The sequence below is a fragment of the Larus michahellis genome, chromosome 2 (genome assembly GCF_964199755.1).
Source record: "Larus michahellis chromosome 2, bLarMic1.1, whole genome shotgun sequence".
Classification (NCBI taxonomy): Eukaryota; Metazoa; Chordata; class Aves; order Charadriiformes; family Laridae; genus Larus; species Larus michahellis.
In genome coordinates, this window is record NC_133897.1 from 41,202,816 (window position 1) to 41,228,107 (window position 25,292).

At 44.8% G+C, this 25,292-nt stretch overlaps 1 protein-coding gene across 6 annotated transcripts in view; it reads left to right on the forward strand.

Moving 5' to 3' along the window:
* Positions 1–4,460: 4,460 nt before the first annotated feature.
* Positions 4,461–25,292, forward strand: part of KAT2B (lysine acetyltransferase 2B) — a 45,446-nt gene continuing 24,614 nt past the window's right edge. For 4 of the 6 annotated variants that reach the window (XR_012585522.1, XM_074575008.1, XM_074575011.1 and 1 more), the window contains exons 1-6: positions 4,462–4,744; positions 13,407–13,533; positions 18,118–18,263; positions 18,764–18,853; positions 20,603–20,784; positions 23,086–23,277. Coding sequence is in view for 5 of the 6 variants with exons in the window: in XM_074575008.1 (XP_074431109.1) it covers positions 4,526–4,744; positions 13,407–13,533; positions 18,118–18,263; positions 18,764–18,853; positions 20,603–20,784; positions 23,086–23,277 (956 nt within the window). In the remaining variant the exon portion in view is untranslated. Of the gene's footprint in view, positions 4,745–13,406; positions 13,534–18,094; positions 18,264–18,763; positions 18,854–20,602; positions 20,785–23,085; positions 23,278–25,292 lie in introns of all 6 variants that reach the window. The other 2 variants (XM_074575009.1, XM_074575010.1) reach the window with 2 other exon arrangements.

The window sequence follows — 25,292 nt, forward strand, 5'->3', positions numbered from 1 at the left end:
GAATAAAAACTGCTAAGTGCTCCATCACTAACAAGAAGTTTGTGTTACTGAAACAGGCACGAGCGTTGCAGTGACTTTTTCTCCTTTTTTATTTTCCCCGCGTTTTTTTCCTTTAAAGACGGGGTAATTGGGGTGCGAGGTTCCCTATAACAGACAAAGGCCTAGTGGGAAGGCCTGCCATCTGCATTATTAAAGTCACATGTAAGCACCATGGGAAGCTGACAAGATGCTAGAGACAGCATAATGAACAAAACTTTTGTACTGTTAATACTTCCAGTGATTCATAAAATATTGATAGCAGCCCTGAATGCGCAGTGGCCAAGAGGGAGGCCACTTCACCCACAAGGAATGCGCTAATGAAAGGACACAATAGGATTTTATACCCGGAGAAATTTCCCGGAGGGGCAAGAGCTCCGCTTTTTACATTTGCATTGAATGGCAAGAATAAAAACAGGTGGGAGAGCAGGAAGAAAGTCCCATCTTGAACAAAAGGAGAGGGAGAGCGGGCTGGGTTGGGCACACTCGCTCCGGCTAGGCTGGGAGACGGGGATGAGGGGTAGGGGTGGGCTCCCAGGGCTCGGCCACAGGCTGGGAGGTCCCTCTCAGAGAGGCAGCGTTCAGCATGAGGCTGGTATTAGTTGAGTCATTCTTTAACTTCTGCCACTGAGATAGGCCCCAAGCGACAAGTGGGTAGTAAGCAGGGACCAGGCACACCCTAAACTGCGTTTTGATTTCCCCTTTTGTCATTCTGGCACCAAGAGTGCAACCGCCTCCCTTGCTGGAATAACGTTTAAGCCTGTCGGGTGTTCGCAGTGAACTTCGGGCGAGAGCGACAAAGGCGAGGCGCGGATCTCCCAGGAGCACGGACTCCGAGCAGGCACCACCAGCAGCCTGAGAGGGACCTGGGAATCACAGGAGCTGGCGCTGGTGGCTCATCCATCTCCCGGCTGGCTTAATTCGGTGCAGATGAGTAGCCTTCCCGAAGCCGTCCGGCTGCTCACCCGAGTTTGGGAGCTGCAGAGAGCAGGCAGGCAGCCCGGCTCCCTCGGCTCCCACCAGCGTGGCCAAACACGGGCCTCAGAGTCGGTTCGGCTTGTGCAAACCCATCGATGTGCCCCCAAGGACAGGAACTGAAAAACGCGGCGAGGGTTTTTTTCAGACAACGCTTTGAGGTTGAAGTTAATTTAATATCCTCATAGTGCATGTTTAATGATGAGAAATAAGCACCGGAGTGATTCTGTTGTGCTCAAATGGAGTTACGCATGCATTACAATTAGAAAATTAACATGTACTTGCTTGTAAATTCAGTCAACAGAAAAAGCCAGCTCAGAGATATGAAATTGAGAATGACATGTGTACACTCATATGTCAAAGCAAAATTTTTTTTTTCCTAATGTAGTGTAACCTCTCATGGCCAAATTACATTTACTGAAGCCACCACAAGTCAACACAGCCCAAGTTATAGCCCCATGTTTCCAGTCAGCAAATGACGTTTTCATTCCTTATACTTGCCAAAATTGTGAATGTATTATTTTACCTGTCACTGGAACAGTTAAGACAAAGTCAAGCTTTTTTCTTTTTGTTTTAAACAATATATTTGCACAAAGTTAGAATGTGAGCAATGATTTAAGTCAGGCTTAAAGTTAAAAAAGAGAAAGATTTACCTATTTGCAGTTAGAGTGATTTCTTTCCAAGCTGCTCCTCTGCAGTAGCAGGCAGTAGTTCTGCATGTGTAGTGAAATTAGTGTTTATAAATGTTACTATAGTAACTGTATCCGTAGCCACAGGCTGGTAGACTTGCTGTTCTGGTTATCTAGTGAGTAGCAAGGTAAAAAGAGGAAAAAAAAAAGAGTCATAGTATCGTAAGGCAGCCGTGCTTTTGAGGATTCAAGAAGGAACTGCAGTAAAAGTGTATTTTGCCTTTATACAAACCAGTGCCTTACTGTATGCATACAGCAGGTTTTTTTTTTCCGTTAGACCCTCATAAGCACACCATGAAATGTAAACAAATATGCGGGCATTTAACCAAAGTCAGTATCTGCTTCATAACAACTTTCATCTTTGATGTTACTTTAATGGAAGTAAAAACTTTTCAGGCTTTTAAGGACCTTGAAGAATAAGGTGAAGGAATAAGGTTGTTTTCCTGGGCTGTGATCCTGTGAACACTCGCCTGTGCAGCTTCGGACATAAACGCACGCTGAGCGGCCTTAATAAATATCAGTGGAGTTACCCACCCGCGTGAAAATAGTAAACGTATTTTCAGAAATGAAACTCGTAATTCATTTATATGGGGGTGTGCAAACTTCACGCTGGCTTAAATGTCATTAGCTTACCACTTAAAGGAGAAGTTGGTGGTCTGGAAAAAAAAAAAAAAAAAAGAGAGAGAAAAAAGAAAAAAAACCAAAACATATCGGGGGGATGTAAAAGCTATAGCAGCTCCCAGCAAAACTAGGAGCCTATGTTCAGGCATGGACATTAAGGGGTCCGTAAGAGCCGGTGTGTTGGTCCAGCTGCGCTCTGCGCTTGTAGCATTCGCTACCGAGGAAGAGAAGTGGGAAAGCTGAAAGTGAAACTAAGCAATGACACTTTCATTTTCAAGTCCGAGGGGAGAGAAGCAGAAACCTAACCGGCATTAAAAAAAAAAAAAAAAAAAAAAAGGCAAGTAAAGAAAGAGGTTCTTAGGTGGCTGTTACCAAACAGCGGCTATTTGTTATTTTGAAACACCGCTCATACGCTTATAATAAAAAATAATAAAAGCTCATTCTCTCCTAAATTTAAGAGAAACGGCGTTTTTTAATTTTTTTTAATTATTATTATTATTTCCCCTCCCCCCCCCGCCTTTAATTTGCTGCAAAGCTTGGGGCAGCCATCGCGCCGAGAGCGGCGGCTCCTCCACCTTAACCAGCCCGTCTTTAAAGCACCGGGGATGGCAGCAGCCATCTTAACGGGTCGCTGTCACAGCTGCTGGGAAGCCCTAAGCCACCCCCGGCCACCGCCGCGGGCTCCCCGGGGCCGGGGTCCCCCGGCCCCGGGGAGCCCGCGGCGGTGGCCGGGGTGCAGGTCCCGACCCCTTCCCCAGACCCCCTTTTTTCACGAAAACGATAACAACGTTTTATTCCATTTTTTCCCCCCTTCCCCATCACTTAATCGTAAACGCCAACCCGCCGCAGAACCTTTATGGTTAAAAATATTCCCAGCAGAGGGAATTCCCAGGGGGGAGGGAAGAGGGAGGCCACAGGGGAAAGTGTTTTTTTTCTCACTCCTCTCCCCCCCATCCCCCCCCCAAAAAAAAACCCTACTCCTAACTTTGCAGAAGTCTTGGAGTCGTCTTCGCTCGCCCCGTGAGAGGCCCTGTGTGACCTGCGGGCACTGAGGGATTCCCTTCCAAACTAATATTGCCGCCCCAGGTTTACACATCAAAGAGCCCCAGATCCCACGCAAAAAAAAAACCCCAAAAAACCCAAACAAACAAACAAAAAAAAACCCCAAAAAACCCAAACCACAAAAAAACACGCCTCAGCCTCATATCCCAACCTTTTAAACCCTGGTGCCGTACTATAGAATTGCCATTTGTGGTTTCCTTACAGCTCAACCGCGTTTTTTACATACGTGCAGCGGAGCGTAAACCGCCTCAAAACCGAAGCGCTTGCTCCTGCGCACAGCGCGCACTTTCTGCGGCGGGACTATTTATTTAATTTTAGCTTTCCATTAAACGGTAATCCCTGTAAGGCCTGAAGTTGACCTGCTGTCAACATTGTTCCTGTACCAAAAAAAAACCCCCCAAACCAACCAAAAAACCCCAACCAAACACCAAAATAAACACAACACAAAACAAAAAAAATAAAAACCCCAAACAAGTCCCAAAACCATGACACAAGGAACTGAGCAGAGAGTCTTTGAATTCTCCTGGTATTTAAAACTGGTTGAAATTGGCTGAAATAGAAATTATCTGTGGGGGAAAAAACCCAAACGAATCGTTTAAAAGCGGCTGAAAAGTGCATAACGTGGAAACGCAACGGTTAAGTCAAGACAAAGTAGTGCCACTACGAAGGGGATCGGTGCCCGTGGCCCCCACCGCGGCCTCGCCGGGACTCGGGAGCGCGGCCGGGGCTCCGCGCCGGCGGCGCGGACCGCGCAACCCAGGCGACACCCCCTCCTTCTGGGGCAACTTTCCCCGCAGCCTCCCGGGATGGCTCCGTAGCGGCTTCCCGCACGCAGCGGGCGGTGCCGCCCCCCCCCCTCCCCGGCTTTCCGCGGGGGCGCAGGGCACCGCCCGCCCCCGCGCAGGGACGCGGGCGCGCGCCCCCCGCGGTGCGCAGCGGCGGGAGGCGGGGAGCCTCCCCCCCCCCCCCCCCCGGCACCTCCGCCCGGCGGGGCAGGAGCCGCCCGCGGAGCGGCGGGTCCCTCCTCCCGCCCCCCCCGGGGAGCAGCCGGCGGCGGCGCGGCGGCGAAGGGGAGGGTCTAGGGCCGGGCGCACCGCACCGCGCCGGCCGGCCGGACGGGCGGCTGCCGCCGCGCCGCGGGCATGGCGGAGCCTGGCGGGGCCGGGGCGGCGGGCGGCGGCGGCGGGCCGCAGCAGGGCTCCCCGGCCGCCGGGGGGGTGGCCGCCGGGGGACCGGCCCGCAACGCCGCCGAGAGCCCCGGGGGACCCGGCTCGGCGCGGACGGCGGGGAAGAAGGCGCAGCTGCGCGCCGCGCCGCGGGCCAAGAAGCTGGAGAAGCTGGGCGTCTACTCCGCTTGCAAGGTACCCGGCCGCGGGCGCCCACCCGCCCACGGAGGGTGGGGATTGACGGGAGGGAGGGAGGGAGGGAGGCGGTGGGGAAGGGCAGGGCCGTGCCGGGCGGGGGAGGCGGCCCGGCTGCAGCCCGGCGCTCCCCGCGGAAGTGGCGGTGCCGGTGGATGCCGCTCCCCCCAGAGCTTTCCGGCCGGCGAAAATAAACCCCAAACGCGCCGAAGACCGGGGGGTGGGGGGTTGGACACAGCGCCGCCCTCCTCCTGCCTGAGCCCGAGGAGGCAGCGGAGGTGCCCGGCGTCCCTCCGTCCTTCCGCGGGAGGCGGCGGCGGGCGGGGCGGCTCCTGGTGCCGGCGGTGAGCGCCGGGTGAATCGCGCTGCCGCGGCTGCCCGGCGCGTAAACATCCCGGCGGGCAGCGGGGACACCCCCCTGCCCGGGCTGCTGCGGCGTCCTCCGGCCCCGCTCCGGGGGCAGCCGGTGGGACGGGGCGCGGCGGCGGCGGCCTCGCAGCCCCGGAGCTTGTTGACATGGCAAAAGCCGCCGGCCGGAGCTGGCACCGTCGCCAGCCGCTTTCGGGCGCGGCCTCTCGGCTTGGGAAAGTTGTGTCCCAGCCGGTCACAGAGCGCCGGGCCGGTGTCCGGGGGTCTCCTCTCCAGCGCCTGCCCTGCGCTCCCCTCTCCGATTCGGGAGAGCTGCCCTGGGTCTCCCTTCGCAAGCGCCTTCCCTCCACCTGCGGTTTTCCCCTCGGTGGGAGAAGCAGGGCTTGCCTGTTTGTCGGAGGGAGACAGGTCAGAGCCGTTGCACTGGGACAAGGACTGGGACAACTGGTGTTGCGATGGGGTGCGCAGAGGAGGACCAGCGCTGGGCTGGCAGCGTGGGCCGCTGGCTGCGGGGCTGCTGTCAGGGCAATTCCTGGATGCACAGCGGGTCTGACATGTTCAGGTTGGCAGTGCTGATGTCAAATCCCCCAGGAGCACTTTCAGCGTTGAAAATAGCTGCTTGTGAGAGATGTCCATTTTATTTTCTCTGTTGCCTTACTTTGGAGCCTCAAAAGGCCAAATAATGAGTGAAAGGCCAAACTAAATGCTAACGTACATGAGGAAGCACCACAGCATGGCTTGGCAGCCCTGTCTGCTGGTGTGAGGATCTTTAACTGTGTGCTGAAGGCATGGCGCAATGCTGTCATGTGAGGGCAAGTTAAGGAAGCTGCACACATTTCAATTTCTTAGCTGCCTCCAAATGCGCACGCGCCTCCATTTCAGCCTTGGTTGCGTACGCGGGACATCGCAAGATGACACAGGTGTCCATAAGTTAAAAGAGCAACTACTGTACTTGAAATTTGCGGCCCTCACGGCAGGCTGGGTGACACGGTTTGAAGCTTTCCCAGTGCTGAGTCCTCTTCACACTTCCACATTTTAATGTTACCAAGGCTGGCTGTTAAATGATACTGGATGTGGCGTGGGTACGATTTTCATGGGCTGTTAGGAGGGTGTGCGTGTGTGTGAATTGCTTTTTTCATCCCTGGTCAGTTCTTTATTCTTCCCCTGATGTATGTCCAGATGACCTTTGTGAGGGCAAAAGCCTTCTCCTGAGGTGCTTTGTCCCACAGAGGTAGCTGTGCTGTGAACAAGTGCAGGCAGCCTTGTCTCTTCACAAACCTTTTGCTTTTTTGGGGACTCGCCAGCCCTACGTGTGCACTGCCGCAGGTGTGTTGTTGGAAGGGGGACGGGTGCCATTTGGGAGGGCAGGAGTGCACGCTGTGGCCTGCCATCAGCCCTTCTTTCCCTCTCACAGGGCTCCCGGTGGTGGGGTATGGTGTGGTGACAGCTCGTACTGCCAGTGCTCCGCTGGGGTGTCCTTGGTGTCCCTCTTCTGTGGGAAGTCCTGGGTGCGTGCCCCGTTGGCACTCCAGTGATGGATGGGAGCTGGACACACGGCATCCCAGGGCCTCTTCCTCCTGCCAGGATCTGGGACAGCCGCAGCGCTAAATGCTGCTCTGTGTTCAGATTAAAATGCAAAACCCACCTTTGCTACTCCTCTTCAGTAGTTCAGCGGCAGGCAGCTTGCTTTCAGGTCTCAAAACAGAAGCAAGTAGGCAGACGGGAAGCTCCTTGTAAACTAATCAAGAGGCTTCTCCTGTGGGATAAAGGGGGAAGGATGGAGCGGGGTGGAAGAATGTGTTATTTTTCTTCCTGAACACCTGGCAGGTGCTCCAAAACGATGCTGCTTGGCTTGTAACATTAGCGGTTTGCAATAAAATGTAGCAGTGCAGAGTGTTAACTTTGAACTTTTTCTTACTTCGGGTTGCAATTTCTCTCTATTCCATTTATTTTGTGTTTCTGGGCGTGAGTGCGGGGGAGTGAGAGAAGGCAAACACACTCACACCATCTCCAAAGGGGACGTCTGTGTTCATTCAGGTAGTGGCCATACATGAATCCTGTGTAGGTCCGCATAGAGCTCTACAAGTTGGAGTGCAGAAAATACCTAACGGCATCCTTAGCCTTGATCGCCTTCTCCCACGTAAAATTCATTGCAAAATTCACCGTGCAGGACTTGTTAGGAATAGGTGGGAGTAGCAGGGGCAGGGAGCCTGCGTTCGCTGGGGATGAAGAGCAGCAACGCAAGAAGATGGAGCGGTCAGTGGCCGTGTAAAGGGCGAGTCTCACTGGTGACAGCAGAAAGGCCAAGCAGAAAAGGGTGGAAGCCGCTGCTCTGGGGTAGGGTGCTCAGTCACCAAGAGGGACCTCCTGGTCCTTCTTCAGCAATCCCTTTTCTTCGCGGGAAACTCGTACAAAGGCTGCTGGCAAAGACATCTTCGGTGTGAGCGTATTCTGAGGCGAAAGAGAGTGAAGTTCAGGGAGCTAAAAGAGAAATGTGGGATTTGTTCCTTTTTTCCTGATAAAGGATTGGGACAGGAGAGTTGTAGCTGTTGAGCTGCTCTGCTTGACTTTTTCCCCTGTGAGAAAAGGTCAGGGTGGAAAGGAGAGAACAGGCTCCTCTGTGTAAAAAAACAAATCAAAACAAAAAAAAAAACCCACAAACAAAAAAAAACCACACCAAAAACCAACCAAAAAAAAATCCCCCAACCCAAAACCTCATTAAATGCCCAAGTTTGTGTGTGTGTGTGGGCGGAAAAGCATGTACTGAACAATAAGATATATATTAGGAATTGGCACGGTGTTCACGACTTTTGGAAGTGCGCAGTAGTGCTGTGTGGGGTTTTGTATTTGGCAATTGGCGGTATCTGTGCACATATGAATGGCCGCATACATGGTTTTGGTTTTGTCCAGTGTGAAACTGAGCATTTAGCCATGCGAGCCTGCAGCACTTTTTATATAAAGCAGCACTGTGTGACTTACACACATAAATATATTTAATGAAGATGTAGGAGGAAGTCTCCTCGGCTTTTTTTCCCTATTGGTTTACAGTATGTGAAAATACAGCGCTCTCTCTAGTCCCACTGGGAGTTTTTCTTATAAACAAGCTGAAATATGTACTGTTTTAGTACACCAAGTTTTCTGTAAAATTGGTTATTTCTCATTATATATCTTACAGTAATGTCTGGATGCTTATAAATATAATTAGAGCCCGGTAGCCTAAGGCGTTTGCACAAGTGACAGGGCATAAGTCCTCCTTCGAGAAAGACCTTGTGCTTTAGATCCGCAACATGGACAGGGAGTGAGGAGGGTTATGACGAGATGACGTGGCCGAGGCCCTGCGGCAGGTGAGCGAGTGGCAGAGGTTGAAGTAAAATCTGGGTCCCGGGCTCCAGACCAGCTGCTGACCCTTGGTAGAGGCACTTCTTGCCACGTCTCATCCTGGAGTGACCTCTGTGGAGTTTTCCTGCTCCTACACGTCAAAAAAGAGTTCATAGGGTAAATATGTACCACCATTTCCATAATGAAGTATTTTTTTCCCTGACAAAATTTTATAAGGCAGATTAAGATGAGGCAGACTCGGCCCTATTACTGCTGGACTCTGCGTAGTGCGAATGCAGCTCCTTGAAGCTCAACTGGAAATGTATTAAAGTTATTTTCTGCAGAAGCGTATAGGAGACATAGAAGATGTCTAAAGCTTTCTTATCATCATTTTCATAATGGTGTGAATCTGTTTTACAGTGTCTTACAGGCCAAATTAGAGCATCTTCCTTTAAATTAATTAGGAAATCTACTATTACCTTTACAAGGTAGGAATCAGGCCCCTATTATAATTAAAAGCTTTATATGGTAGCCTACATGTATTCTCTAAGCGAAACTGGAAAATACAGGCAATAAAATACTTGGATTGATCAATAAATGAAGAACATGCCCTTAGAGCTGAACATTGAACTGATTATTTTGTATTTAGTTAAAGACAAATGCGTCAGCAAATTTCCTGATGCGTATGAGTGTCTCTCCAAGCAGTGTCCAATTGTCTGGTTGCTGGGGACTGGATATTTGAGTAGGAAAAACATGTATTTTAAGTTCACCAATGTATTTGTTGTGGTTTCTGTGATGCTGTTTGTTAAAAGCATCAATTTGAGATTATTGCTTGCGGGAAGAAACATACAGGGTATTTTATACGGCTTCGGTGTCGGGAGGAAGAATATTTTTTCTGGAGTAATTACACTTGCTGGAAATAGAAAGACCTGTAATGTTGTGTATGTATCATCTGTTGAGTCTGCTTTGCATCTCCGATAGCAGGCAGGGCAACCTGTAGGATTTTGAGTTGGAACGAGAGCCCAGCACAACAGCTGTTTTGAAACTCAGTTTTAAGACTGTTGGGTTTTTTTACTTCGTGGTTAAGTTAGTTTGAAGTTTGCACGTTCCTGTGCTCATCTCACTATCCAAAAAGGGGAGGAATGCTTTGGTCCGTAAGTTACTGTGACATTCTTTGTTTATTTGTTATTATTTAGACACCTGAAACCCGCTTAAAAAGGGGACGAGATGTGCAATGTTGTAACTCTCACATGCTTCCTTTTTAAATAAAAATGCTAACAATGCATGCTGTATTTTTTTTCACGGTCCATTTTTGATCTGCTATCAGTATATTCAGTATTTTAAAGGAAATAGTAACTTTAGTTAGTCCAGAGTTGCAGTTTTCACTGCCCAGAGCTAACAGACAATTTGATTTCTCACATTGTAACACTCCGCCAAACATGGAAGGGGTCAAAAAAATGATTGAAATTATATTGTACAGCGCAAAATGTACATAATTTCTGAACTGTTGTTTTTTTTTTTTTTTTTTTTTTTTGGGGGGCGGGGACAGGCAACAGTGAGCAATTGTTGTGTTTTATTATACTGCACTCATCCAATTTTATTAAAAACCACCAAGGAAGATGCAGTGTTTGTGATCCCCGGGCCTTCAAAGATGAGCCTTCAAGTAAGGCAGAAGTCCCCAGCTTTCTCCAGGGGCTTTATCAAGGCTCAGCAGATGTCCCAGAAAACAAGGCTCAAAGGACTGGATGTACTAGTTCAAATGCTTCTTTTCCTTCCTCCCCTCCAGACAATTTTTGATCTTAAATTAAGTTTTTGCAGAGGTGAAGTCATACTTTATTTTCTAATGAAAAGCAGATGAGTGATGTTAAAAAAAAAAAAAAAAAAAAAAAAAAAAGGAGCAAGAAAGGAAAAAGCTGAAGATAGTCAAAAAAAGGATTGAATGAAAAAAACACACTGTGGAAGACTGAAAACAACTCAGCAATTTAAGCCACTGAGGAATGCACATTGCGTATTCACTGCAAAATACTTGCACTGTCAACACCTACAATGAAAGCTTAGTTTTAAAGAGGACCTTTTCGGGTTGTGTTTCCCCTTGGCTAACAGAACATTTATGCTGATTCTGGTGTTTTATCGAGAGATTAACGGGGAAAAAAAAAAAGCCACCCTAATAGTTGTTTGAGAAAGGTCTCTGGAATAATTTGAACAATATAAATTAACAGCTGCTTCAGAAAGATCTGGCGAGGAAATACTACCGAGGGCAGAAAAAATCTGCCGTTGAACACGCTGTTTTTATTCTTCTGTGGGTGGGTTGATATTTATTTTTGGCAGTTTAACTGAGCTGTTACCACGATTTGTACATCTGTTTGTTTGCATCTTTGCTGTTAATTATTGTGTGACACTAAAGTTTGTGTAGTTACTCACTGTTTATAGTTTTTAGGCTTGATAGTAAACATCGTGTGGTGAGCTTCTGTGAAATACTGCTTCCAATTGGGGAAAAAATTCTCAGAAAGCTTGTGCCTAGTTGAGGGGTGGGTTTTTTTGGACACGTTAAATTGTAGTATGATTTAAGGCAATTAATGATAAGCATGATGATATGTTGGTAATTTACAGTGTTGAACATTTGTCCAGACAGTTGCATGGGAAGGATCAAATCTTGCTTCCCTAATATAATATTCAGTCAATTTTTGTTTGAGGACTTCTTTATGATTGTCTCTTGAATTTTCTTTGGCAATAGTCTTATTTTCTGACAGTTTTTTTTTTTTTTTTTTTCCTGTGGCAGTTTCTCTATCCTTGTCATAACTGCAAAAACTTTCATGGCAACGTTGCCTCTCCCACAAAGCAAATATGGATAGCTTATTTGGCCTTGGTTTTGTCTAGCTCGAGACGCTAATTGTAAGTGGGGTTTCACATCATCTCACCGATGTCCAAAGTCCCTGCAGCAGGGCAGTCCTTGGTTCGCAGGTGTCACTCAATCACTGACTTCTCTTTCTGGTCATTAAACTTTAAGAGGTCCCGTAGGTTTGGATAACGAACAAAAGTAAACTGTCGCAGTGCCTGTGAACGTGTAAGAGGCGGTTTCTGCTGTAAAATGACACTGGGCCTTCTTCATTTTTTGTGGTAGAAAAGTAATATAAAATTCACTGTAAATCTATCCAGATTACGTTTTATGAGACTTAATAAAAATAATGTTTTAATTTTCTCCACATACCGTACTGAAACCTCCCTGATGCCACCCTGATGCCACGTGCGGTGGCAGGGAGTCTGTGCCCCCGCAGTGGGTTTGCAGAGCCAGGGGCTTCAGGCAGCGCAGGTTGTCCCCCTTCCAAGGGACATATGTGGAAGTGGATTCGCTGGGCACTCGCAGGTGGATTTCTGAGTCATCCTGGTGGCTTTGGCTGCTGAAAACACCACTCGCGCCCCTTCGTACCTGCCAGAGCCCAGGAGCCCAGCCGGATAAAGACTTAAGCATTAGAGATGGTAAAACCATCACGTGGTGCTCAGCAAATTGCAGGCAGCAGTTTTCTTGGTGCTCAGATTGCTGAATATTGAAATTAGTTTGGAAGCACGATTTACCATCAGTCGACAAAGCTGTCAGTCTTAGGAGCTGTCAAGCTGTGATCCTTTCTGCTTCTCCTGGGTGCTCCTTCCTTAGGTAAGATGGGATTTAGAAACATAAAAGGAAAACGAAATAGGTTCCTGAAATAGATTGCACTAAATATATTCAGAATCGGGTTTGAAAAATGACACGTTAGTGCTGGATGTATTAACATCACAATTTTTCCTACTAAGGTTGTTTCACTCATAAATATTATGCAGCAGTTGGCATACTTTCCTCAGCGAGGTCTTGGCATGGCAAATTCTGAGTATCTTGTTACAGCCCAGGGCACAGATCTCTCTGAACAGTAGGAAAGCACGCTTTTCTTCCGATTAGATCTTCACATAGGGATATGAATGCTGTTAGAAGAGCTTTACCATCAAAATAACTAAGATCTTTTTTGGATATGGCAAAGAAAATCCCCTCCTATAAAGCTGCTCTTTGGATAATGTGAATCAGGACTTCGAACTTCTGAGTGATTTGAAACATGATTACCCAAGTCGTGGCCTCTGCCTTCATGGTCACCCCTTTTAGCTGCAGTCTGTTGGTGGTGTTTCACAGTCAGAGAGCGTAAATAAACTTTCCAGGGTGAGCAGGAGGTTCCATTGGTAGGGAGGTTGTGGATGCCCCATCCCTGGAAGTGTTAAAGGCCAGGCTGGATGGGGCTTTGAGCAGCCTGGTCTAGTGGGAGGTGTCCCTGCCCATGGCAGGGGGGTTGGAACTAGGTGATCTTTAAGGTCCCTTCCAACCCGAACCATTCTGTGATCCCTTGCTTTTGCGGCCAAGCCTTGCTTTAGGCTGCATTCTCCAATAGTGCAACTATGGCTTGCTTATGCCAGTATTTTGTTAACCTTACTTGGGTTGTCATGGGCTTGGATTTAATTGTGTGATTCCTTGTTGGTGTAGCTGAGAAGGCAGTGATAAACGTGTTTCCCGTTAGATAACCTGTTTGTGTTTAAATCATTAAAACTGTCGTGGTGGCAGGATCTGTACACGTTGAGGTACCAGTAACTGTTTGAATACTTCTTTCATATAGGAGCTAGAGTGAGGGCTGTCTGTAAAGGAATTAGCCAGAGTTTGCGTATGTATTTTTCTGAGCCGTTTGCTTACCAGAACTATGTTAGTCTCTCTATTTGGGGTGCTGTTCTATTTCTGATTATTTCTTGAAAATAAGGTCTATCTGTGTGGTAGATAAAAAACTAAAACCAAAGCAAAACAACAAAACACACTGAAAATCCTGCCGAAACATAAAAATATAACAAAAAACCCACCAACTTACAATAATGTTACTTTTAATCGCTTTTGAAATAACGCAGCTGCAGCAAGTTCCTGTGTTTTTTCCCCGCTCTTGATCGATCTATCCCTTTGCTTTGATTTCAGGCTGAGGAATCGTGTAAATGCAATGGCTGGAAGAACCCCAACCCGCCTCCCACGCCGCCCCGGGCAGAGCTGCAGCAGGCGGCTGTCAGCCTGGCCGAGCCCTGCCGCAGCTGCAGCCACCCCCTGGGTAAGACTTTGCCCTTCTCCTGCAGCCCACCTACCCGGGAGACCCCGCTCTGGCAAGACGAAAGTCAAGGTGCCATGCCAAGACCTAGAAAGGGGGGGTTACGATCGAACATAAGCATCCGTAACTTAGATTAAAATATAGGGCTTAAAATTGGATGTCAATAACATACACTAAAATATGCTGGAAATATCCTAAAATGAGTTTTGAAGAAATTGAACCAAGGTACAACTTCTAACAACCCCGACATCTTAAGTTGTTGAAGTGCAAAAGCGCTTTTAAGCTACCGATAACAATTTTAATACTTTGGGTAACATACGCGTTAACCTCACATCATCTTATATGTCAGCCGCCTTAGTTACAACGTGAATGACTCTCTCCTGTAGACTGTATTATATTTTCTTACTACAGAATAAACTATCAAATATTTTTCAACATTGCTAAAGCAGGTACTCTCCTCTACAAAAAGAACTGTGCCTTTTCTGTGTCACAGAGAACAATACCGGGCTTGTACAACTTAGCATTGCCTAAATTATTGTGCAGACAGCTTGCATATCTTGGAAGCATCTGCTCAAAATCCACTGTTAAATGCTGTTGTGGGGATTTGGTTTGTTCTTTTTTTTTTCCTTCTTCAAACAAATAATAAATAATGATTTGTTACCCACATAGCCAGAAAGAGTGGTGAATCACTGTAGTATTTTTTTTTAAGAATTTGTGCTTATCCAAAATAAAAGCTGATGACTCTGCATACATTAGCAAATATTGATTAAAAATTGAGCTAAAATAAAATTCAGAATTAATTGAAAAGAAGCAGTCGCTATTTAATTTTTGTTGATAGCGAAAACTTAGGACAGTGAAATAAGAAAAAGGAAATCTAAAGCCTTCATAATGGAATTGCTTTTGAAAATAATATTATACTTTATGTGGAATACTTTTTTTCCTTTTTTAATCGGGATTTATTTCTGTTTCTGCTCTCTTTTCTTTTTATGCTCTCATTACTTTTGATCTATTTCTGGGCTTTTCAGCAGATTCCTTTCCTTTCCTGATATCCCGAATCTCTGGGTTTGCTTGCAGGAGAAGACTAACAAATGCACAGTATCACAGAAAGTTCGGTGGCTTTAGCCAAGTTAGTTTCAACCTTTCATCACGCAGCTTCTCTGTGCCGCTTTTGGTTTTGCAGTCGGGGTAGCTTGTGTTACCTGTCCCTTTCATTCCTGGCCTTTTTTTTCTTTTTTTTTTTTTCCCCTTTTTTTCTTTTTTTTTTTTTTTTCTTGTTGTCTCTGTCCATTCCCTATTCTTCAGCAGAATTTTGCTCTGTATTTTGTAGAAAAACTCAGCTCTTAAGGCTGAGACTGTTTTGCAATAAGCAAAAACCTTATATTGCTCATTAGCTAGGGAACCAGGGAAAACCAGTACTGTAAAACCAGGACCAGTGAAATGCACCTTATGGAACAGACTGTATTTTTATTCATTGCTGTTTTTAGAAAAGGTAAAGTTTCTTGTTCTGCTGGCTGCAGCTAATGAGGATGATGTGTCATTTGAAATAACTGGAATGAGTTGCTGTCTGCTTCCCCATACTACTGGCAAAAATATGTCTTTCAGTGGTGTTTTCCAAGATAATTTTCCTATTCATCTCCTCTAAATTAGTGTGTTCCTCCTGAATGCCTTTAAAGCCAGACTGACCACAAGGTGTGCAGGCTTCAGATTATCATCTGTGCTGCATTTTCTATTCCTCCGAGAGCCATTTAAATAGCAATGTAGAAATTCTTGTACTGGTTAAAGCCATCCCTGGTATAAAATGTAGGATGCTTGGGGTTTTTGCCTTTTAAAAATTCATTATTTTCTTCCAAAGGTAATTCTAGACATTAGTCTTTCTTGAGACATCTCTTTTTGGGGGTATGGTTCGATCTTCAAGCCAGTGCGGTTTTTGGTGCATAAATTTGATTGGCAGTGCGCATTGGCTTGTCAAGCTTATTTCTATCTACTTACTTACAACTTATTCTTTTCTTGCATTCCTTTTTGTATTCTTTTCTTGTATTCTGTCTACTTACCTATAACTTGTATTCTTCTATTTGTGGCTCAGCCCCACAGCTTGTCTCTACAGCAGGCTTTTAATGAATATTTATTTTATTTGGGTGATATATTGGGTCACTGCCGTAACACTGGGAAGTGGACACTGAATTGTGAGCCGGGAGAATTCCCTCTCCACCAGCCTCAAGACCGGGTGTTACTCAGTCAGAGGCTCTTTTCTCTTTTATATTTAATTGGTTTCTCCTGTGTTACAGGGTGCATTTTCCTGTTGGTAAACCTTTTCGGTCTTGAGTCTAGTGCACTTTTAAAACTCGTTAATTAATGTGCTAGTACATTAAGTACACACTCAGGCTCTTTTTTCCACCCCCGGCACTCTCTTCAGTTCCTGCTATGCACTGTTAGGTAGCGTATCTGCGTATTTCTTGATTTGCCTGTCCCATATACATTACTAGTGTTTTTACGTTCACGCTGATTTTGAGATTGACCGTGGCCACGTTCCTTATGAGTCTGTTTTCTAACTGCTCCTAATTCATACACTCAACTACTTGCTTATTGAAGTTGCACAACAAAATAATTAACTTGCTGTTTTTCAGGTCTTCATATCATTGCATTGGCCTTGCTCTATCTGCTTGCTTTCTTCTTCTGGATGCTGTAGCAACCTGTATTTGTCATTTATTTTTTTAAACATTACTATTTTGCAAACACAACAGCAGCTGAGGAAGGATGTCCCAGTTGGGCAATGCAGTTGCGTGGGACTGTGTAGCTCTAGTCAAGAGTAACTGAATAGTTGATGTCAGGGTACTAAAGCTTTGATTTTAATAGAACATTTACTAATGGCCACAAGAATCTGGGAATGGGCTGTGAACATCTGAAAAAAGATTGTTGGGCTGATGTACAAACATTCGTGACTCTATAGTAAATGGTAACCAGTAGTAAATACGTGGTGGTAATACATTTATGTTACTTTTAGATTCGCCTTATGTGTAATAATTCTCTAGTTTAATAAAACATTTAAATACAGCCACTAAGTAGTCAAGGTAACTTCAGCATTGTTATGGAAACTGTGTGGAAATGGCTTGTTATGCAGATGTTTTATTCATTTGTTAGCTGAGTGCAAGGTTTCTTTAGTGCATTATCGATTTCTCATGCAATGCTCATCTAGGATGGAATTTATTACTTTTACAAGATCAGAACAGACAGCTGGGCATATTAAACCTTCATATCTGGCTCAAGGACAAAAATGAAGTTGTTTTATTCTGCCCTGAATGCTGAATATTTGTCTTTAAAGAAAGCCGATGGTGACCATCCCTCTTTCAGTTCTCATCGTGTGCTCAGAACTTAAGACACCGTATTGTAAGAGTTCATTTCCATGGAAATGATTGCTGACACTTTCTAACGTTCTGAGCCACGGTGTCCCTTTTTCTTGAAGCTGCGCAAATTTATTGCACTTAAATGGCAGGTGTCGTGCCAGACTTTCTGAAACAAAATGTCTTTGCTGAATGAACAATAAATACGATTGATTGTTTTCAAGTTGAGTTTTATTTATTATTTACATTAGTGTATCTAAGATAATAATTATCTAAGACGTAAAAATTAATACAAGTTATTAAAAGATATAAAAACTAATATGCCCAACCTTTTAAATAATTTTTCTTTTCTTGTAGAGGGTATTTTCTTGTCCTTTCAGAGGAAAGGATATGCATTCCACGTACATTGACCCGGAGTCAGTGAAGATCATTGCTTTTTGTAATGCAAATATCTTCTTTCTGGGAATTGACTTTTTGTTTTAAATTGCCTTCTTTCTTCCTGGGGCCAGTTACTCAAACCAGCTTGAAGTGAATGCCCTGCTTCAGCTGTACAAACCTCAAGCTTTTGAAAATGACAAACGTGGAACTGTATTTGCCTTTGAAGATCATAAAAGGACATTTGCCACTTGGAAATTATGATACATTGGAAGATGCTTTTTTGTAAACTTCTGAACAAATGAGCATGTACAGTCTTCATAAGCTTTGTTAATACAGTGCGCACAAAGCTTTGTTTGACTTTACATGATATGAAATTATGAGACTTAGCCAGTAATGCCCAGTTAAAACCAAAAAGCCTATTTACAGAGCTTTTTTTTTTTCTTTTTTTAATCTTCATGGAATAAGACACAACTTGTATCAACTGGAATACCTAATTTATGGGAATTCTGGATTTATTTTCTTTAGTTGAGAAACCTTGTCTCAAAAGCATAGCTCTTGGACAAAAATACATGTAGTTTTTTTATATATTGCAACATATTAGTACAGATAGGACTTGCGTGTTAACAGATACTGTGATTCAACCAGCCATCGTTCCTCTCCTGTGGGAATTAGCACCCCTAGACTACCTTTACAAGTTGCTCCGATGTGACACATATTTCAGTTACCTCTGATAAGATATTCTGATTAGGTAGGTTATTACAGGATCAGTGCCTTTACCGTTAGGGCTTAGTTTGAGATATCCTGGGGAATATCTGTGCTATCGGTTCTCTCAATAGGTTTTTTTACAGGTTCGGATTTTTATTTCGTTTAGCTGCTCATGTTTCTCACCTGGAGAATGTGTCTGAAGAAGAAATGAATAGGCTCCTGGGGATTGTGTTGGATGTGGAGTATCTGTTCACCTGTGTCCACAAAGAAGAAGATGCAGACACCAAGCAAGTTTATTTCTACCTGTTCAAAGTAAGCTGAAGTGAGGTTTTTCACTCTCCCACACACAAGCTGATTTCACTGCCCCTCCTCACGCATGTGTTGACTTCACGTGGTGCGAGGTTTTCTTTTCTCTAGCGTGATGCTCTAGCGTGGGCGAGACGTTGTGGTACTTGCAGTGTACCGTACCGTATTCCAGAAGACATCCAGATGGTTCAGGAGCTGACCCTGAGTCCCGTCCATAACCACGACATGCAGCCACCTGCAAGCCTTACCCTTTTGCCTTACACAGGGGGAAAAGTCAGTTGACAGAGATGCTGCCTACACGTTCTCAGAGAAGCCTCTTGTACACATTTCAAAGAAGATATAAAGAAATTCACAGTAAAGTAGTTATAAATTTAGACGACTAAGCAAGCAGATATCTAGCCCAGGAGTTTTTCAACACTGCTTGCAGTGTGTTGCGCACCTGTGACTTCCATTGACCCTATGTATGCAAATGTGCTAATTCTTACAAATTTGTGTATTTTTAACAGCTTTTGAGGAAGTGCATTTTACAGATGGGAAAACCTGTGGTAGAAGGATCTTTGGAATGTCCCCCATTTGAGAAACCTAGCATTGAACAGGTAAGCAACCAACACGTGTGTTTGGCTGGTGTGGTTTTTTTTTTTTTTTATTTGGTGGGGGTTTTGGGGGGTTTCGTTTGTTTTGGATTTTGCTTTTTCCCATTTTTTTTTAGGTCAACGTAGGCACTGGTTTTGAAAACGTGGCGTTATAGGCAGTTTGGAAATGTTTCTATATATTACTTAGGACAGCGTAGGAGATCGTAGGATGCTTCTGCTGCTGCTTCTCCTTTAGCATTGGTAGAATGGTTACATTATTTGATTTCTCTCATCATTCATCTTATGCTTTAATGAAACAGACTTTTTTTTGTGGTTTTAGAAAACGAACTTAAAATGCTACTTTTATTATTGGTAATTCTAACCTTTCTTTGTTTGAGGTGATGAAAAATGCTGCTGAAGTTTTGAAACCCAATATCAAAATGACACTTGTCTTCTGTAAATCAGTGAAAATGTTACGGTCCAATTCAGTGAGATCATAGCCTTCTCTTTCAAAGGGTGCACACCGGAAAACAAAGCTGAAACCAAAGAGTAACTGAGGCTTTTGTGACTCTCAATGGATAAAGAACATATGACAGAGGCAGATTTTGGTTAAGCAAGCTCCTGAGAACGCACTTCTGGCACACAAGTGGGCCCATTAGCTGCAGTGAGACTATGCAGAGGCTCACATACCTTGCAGAAACAGGAGCTCGATGTTTTCCCACCAGTGTGTGAATGGATACTGTGTTGTTAAGCTGGATATTTTAAATATGAAGACTGTTACATGTAGTAATTATTTCCTTACAACTCTCACTTCTTGTAATTTAGGAAAATCAAAACACTTTGTTGCTGAATTTCTGTGAAGTTTTCACCTTAAGTTCTCCTTTAGTTTGAGTCTGAACAAAGAATGACTGTGTGTAATCCCCATACACTCCTAGCCCTTAAAGTATACTGTTAAAAAGGTTTTGTACAGTATGATTTTTTTTGTCACATTCTTCATACAGTTTAATTTGCTCCAGAAAGTAAAATGTAGAGATGAAACAGTAGTTCTTGCAGTTTATTTTGAAATAATTTTCCCTAAAAATAGACGACTATTTTCAACTCTGTTTTTAGCACTTCAGCAACTCAATCACACAAAATTATTTGCTAAGCAGCATTATTAAAATTGACTTATATATGTATTGCAGCACTTTTAGTCATACATTTTAACTATCTTCAGTAGTTTGTTGGTTTTTTTTTTTTTTAAAGTAGGCAGTATACAAAGCACAATGAAGTGACGTACTTGTGAAATACTGGCACTTCTTGAAGAAATAATATGATGTGTAGCCATAGTCTACTATTGAAAAGTGGCTGGAGAGGATTTTTGGTGATGCTTGATTACAGAGGAAATATGTCATGCAGCATGGTTATCAGCAAAATTGTGCATATTTGAGCATATAGAAGGAGTCCCCCTGGATCTTTCTCTATTCCCTGACAAAGTTTTTTACTTTGAAAAGCAAGGAAAAATAAAGAATTTTGCTTCTCTCCCTTTAAGTCAGCTGCTGGAGGTGGATAGAATAAGAACATCTGGATGTACCTGCTGCTGTGTACAGGGGAACCGGCTTGTGGCAGCTACACGAGTAGCTGAGCAAGGAGTTCATGGTCTCCGGTATTTGTTTTCTTTCCCGTGTAATGCAAGTTCAGGGTTAATAAACATAAAGTGCGGAATGTCTGAGGACAGACACTCCTGCAAAAATGATGGCTAACTAACTGAACATCCTTCTCTTCTGTTTTAAGGGTGTGAATAATTTCGTGCAGTACAAATTCAGCCACTTACCCTCAAAGGAAAGGCAAACGATAGTGGAACTGGCTAAAATGTTTCTGAACCGCATTAACTACTGGCACCTGGAGACGCCTTCTCAGCGAAGACTAAGGTCACCCAATGACGATATCGCGGGGTATAAAGTGAATTACACCAGGTAACGCTGCTTGTCGCTTGTTACAAGGCTTGCTTACAAATATGGTGTGTACGTGCTTCAGGAGTACACCAGTGCCTGTGTGCCGTAGGTGCACCTTGTGAATTCTTGTAGTCATGGAGTTTATATGAAAACCTGAGGATTTTCATGAGACCGTGCCAGAGTTTCACAGGCATCCTTGTGTCTTGAGAGGTGTGCTTTATCAGCCAAGAACAGGGCGTAGAGGTCGTGAACATCTGTATCTAACAACGCTGCTGCACGTCCTGTGTTTGCAAAGTTGCTCTTAGTCTTCTTAAGGTATAAGCCTCCTGTAAGATCCTTATTTCATGTACTAAAAATTCAGGCAATTTGTTATGCAATTTAAAAAAAAAATAAAGAAGATAACATTAAGCATTGTAAAGCGTCACAGTTTGAAACCAAATCATGAAAGATTTGAAAAATTAGAATAACTTTGTAAGTGCTTGAATGCTAAAAGGTGAATAGATATTATTAGGTTCCTTAAAATGATAGTTCTTGTTATGACCTTTTAAAAAGTTGTCAGAATTCGAAGGAATAACTTAGTCACTGGGGGAAGAAGAGCTAGGAGAAAAAGCCGCGTCTCTCTTAATTCTGCTTTTCTCATAGCAGGAGTGCAGTGCCTGTTTCAATTAGCACAGCGACAGCAGTTGAGGTTCCTGCAGGCAACAGTTAACGTGCCACCTGTGAGCGCAGGCAGCAGTTAGCCAGCGTCCCTGTTGGCCCGCCTGCCCCCAGGAACGGCCAGGGACACTTTTCCCTGCTGAGGATGAGCACCGCCTTCTGCCTACTTTCCTGGTGGCCTTACCTCTGACAAACCTCAGCTCCATGAAGGAGAAGAGCAAACCCTGGTGTGAGTTGAGGCTGTGGCTGGTGACACAGCAGACTGCGCTGTGTCTGCGTCCCGCCGGGATGCTCTCAGGTGACCTGTGCCCTTGAATAACAGCCTGGTGTAAGGAACAGGTACTGGGCTTCTAAGACCATGTTTGGTGGGTCTTTGACCTCCGTTTATTTGTGATACAGATGTCAGATAGCCCGGGCTGGCTGGAGTCAACTTTTATTAGGAATCAATAGTTAGCATTGGCTCTGCTTGGTGACTTTTGTTGCTAATCATTTCGTCGTTTGTGGTTTCTCAAACCTTCCTGCCCGCAGTCCCTAAGGTTCCCTCTGATCCTTTCCATCTGATCTAACCTGTCATTGCAAGCTTCTGCCCTCGGCGGTGTCCGAGGCACCGCTCGGGAGTCAGAGGAAGCCTCTGTGTGCCACGGGTGCACCTCGTGAATTCTTGCAGTCTCCAACTTCGTTTGAAAGCCTGATGATTTGGGTGAAACTATATCAGGGTTTCACATGCATCCTTGTGTTTCGAGAGGTGTGCTTTATCAGCCAAGAACAGGGAGTAGAGGGCTACGAACAACTGTATCTCACAACTCTTTTGCAATTCTTGTGTTTGCGAAGATTAAGAGACAAGAGTTCGGGAGAGCATTTTGAGACAGGCTGTACTTCGGATGTGGATGAGAAAACCCATGCAGGATCCAGAACAGGCTGTTTGCAGCCAATTCTTAACATTTTATTTTAATTGTTGGAGCTTTCGTAATGTTCGTGGCCTGATTCTGCTAAAGCTACAGATACCACATCGTGACCTACATAGTCAGCGTACTCCTAATTTACCTCTTCAGTACCGTGGTCCCTTTTTCAAGAGGAGTAACACCACGTGCTATGTTTTAATTTCTTGATGCAAAACTCATTACAGAGGGAGCTACTGGTAAACGAGAGCGTATCGAGTCAGGGCGTGGTGGGACGAAGCCAGCTGATGGGGGAGCAGGGTGAGGAGTCCAGTGGGATCGGGGTGGAGAGAGTTAGAAGCGTCGCCCCTTTTGCATCTATGTGGGGAAATGCAGAAGTTGAAAGAGGGGGAAATGTGCCAGGCGAAGGGTCTGGGGAGTCGCAGGCAGGAGATGTGGGAGGCTGAATGAATGAGCTGTGGAGAGAATCCCTGACATCGACACGAATTCTATGTGATCTATGATTACTGTCTGGAACCAAGAGCACTTTGTGGAAACTAGACTGCAGAGAGAAAGAATATATGGAGACTTAAAGGTACTTGGCTGTCATTTCTTTAAAAAACGGGGCAATATAAACGCTGCTTGACTCTGTCCAGACTTGATATGGAACTGATTTATATGGTCATATAGCTCTCAGCTGCGTTATAAATGATGTAGGTAGTGGTTTTATTGCATTAATTCATGTATTAGGTGGTGAATAATTATCTGGCTTTTTTCCCCTTTACAGGTGGCTTTGTTATTGCAATGTCCCTCAGTTCTGTGACAGTCTACCTCGGTATGAAACCACCCAGGTTTTCGGTAGGACGTTGCTTCGCTCCGTTTTCACTGTGATGAGACGGCAGCTGCTGGAGCAGGCCAGGCAAGAAAAAGACAAGCTTCCTCAAGAGAAACGAACGCTAATCCTCACCCATTTTCCAAAGTAAGGAGTTGCAATGTGCCTGCATTCAAGGTTAACCAGTAGTATGCAAATTTGACATGCAAATGGAAAAATTACCCACAGCTGAAAGTCATTCCTCCTTTTATTCAGTAGCAAGTAGATACTGCAGGTTTCATTTCTGACATAGTTCGAATGAGTGTATTTTATGTACACAGACACTTGTTATGCTTTGTCCTAGGACTTGCCTTTACAAAAAGGATTATTCGTCTTGCTGGGGGATTGTGCATATTGCCTGTTAGCATGTATTGTTGGTCACTTACTTTCTTTTCTGTAGTCCTTGGAAGCAACATAGGTCCAGATCTCCAAAAACATGCTTGCTTTTGCTTTTGTGATGGCGCAGGAAAAAGGGAGTGTTGTACTGGAGTTTATATACACCTAAGAATTTCAGTTTAATTCAACGTTGTAATAGGGAACAAAGTAGTCACCCCACCCCCAGAAGGAATATGTTCATTTGACAAAGAAGAGAGTAGTTAGAATAAAGGTGCATCAGTGAATCCTAAACTCATGAATTTCATATCGACTGCCTGTTCCAGTACTGGAATATTGATGACGATCGCTCACAATTAAACAACAATAATTACATCTTGGGGTATGTGGGAGAATGACTTGTCGTGAAACGTGCTCATCTTTGACAGTCCTTAATTTCAAACATTTTACTGGTGGTTATGGGTGGTGGTGGTGACAGGATCATTCATTGTACGTTTCTTGTTGAGGTAGTGTCTCACTTCAAAAATACCCCTATTTTGTGAGTGCAGCTTGGCTCTCTATCCCATGTTTTAAAAGTCAGTCCCTCCTAACAAAAAAGGAACTGAACCTACAGGAGAGCTGGTGTCACTGATGCTACGCAAGCTGCTGTCTGAGGCGAGATTTAGGTTTAGTGCTCAGGGGAATGAAAAACAACATGAGCTTTCCAAAGCTGGGTAGAGCCAGGAGTTGTTGCTCCTACTAATATTAATAGTGCCTTTTACCACTTTGAAGAATGTAAACTGTCTCTAGGGTAGATTGTTATGGATACAGAAGTGTTTGTGTATATCTGGGAATAAGATCATGACCTGGCCCTGAAATAGGTATAAAAAAGGATTTAACACCGCATTGATCCAAGGAGCAGATTTGCGGAGGAAGGAGGTGTGCATATGCACACCCTATGTTTCCACTGCATTTTGCAGCCTAGATAAGTAATTTTAAAAGCATTATTATTCACTGCAATTCCTCTTAATATTTGCCTGGGAAAAAAACCAAACAGACATGCACTGTTTGCTCGTGATCGGTGGGGAAATACGAATAGCGTTTTAAATCTCTTATGGGCTGTACTTGTCTGAAGCATCTGTCGCTCTGCTGGCGCTGGGCAGAGGGAACCCTGTGGAGGAGCCGAGGCTCAGAGCACGGAGCCGGTGCCTGGCTTCAAGCAGGGCTCCTGGCTGCCCCGGCTGCCCCTTCCCGGGCAAAGGGAGCACCCACAGGTTGTGTCTGTGTCTACCTAGGAAATAGTCACCGAGGGGTCTGAACGCAGAGTCTCTGTGCTGCCTGTAAAGGTGGTCATGGCTAAAGTGTCATTTGTGCTTCAAGTAGCTGTTACAAACATTTTTGGCCATTATCACAGATAGCAGGAAGCACCATGCATTGCTGCGCTTAGGTATAAATGTCCTATGTATAAAATGCAAGATCCTGAAAAACCTTACCCTGTTCAAGAAAGGCTTACTCAGCAGTCGCGTTGGTTTCAGCTAGACGGTTTCTATACATACCCACGACCCTGGACAGCAAAAATGTGCTGTGTCAACTTCTGGTCTGAAAACCTCTTCTGTGCAGTATAGGATATGCAGCTGTCTGGCTTCTGAAAGGGAATTGATGTATTAGCCCCATGAAGGGAAGCCTGCTGCACAGTCTGATCTGTGGAATTTCTCGCACATATAATAATACCAAGAGAGGTTTAAAATCACGCTGTTTCTCTGATTGTACCAAAATAAGATTAAAAATACTCTTATGCAAGCCCAAACATG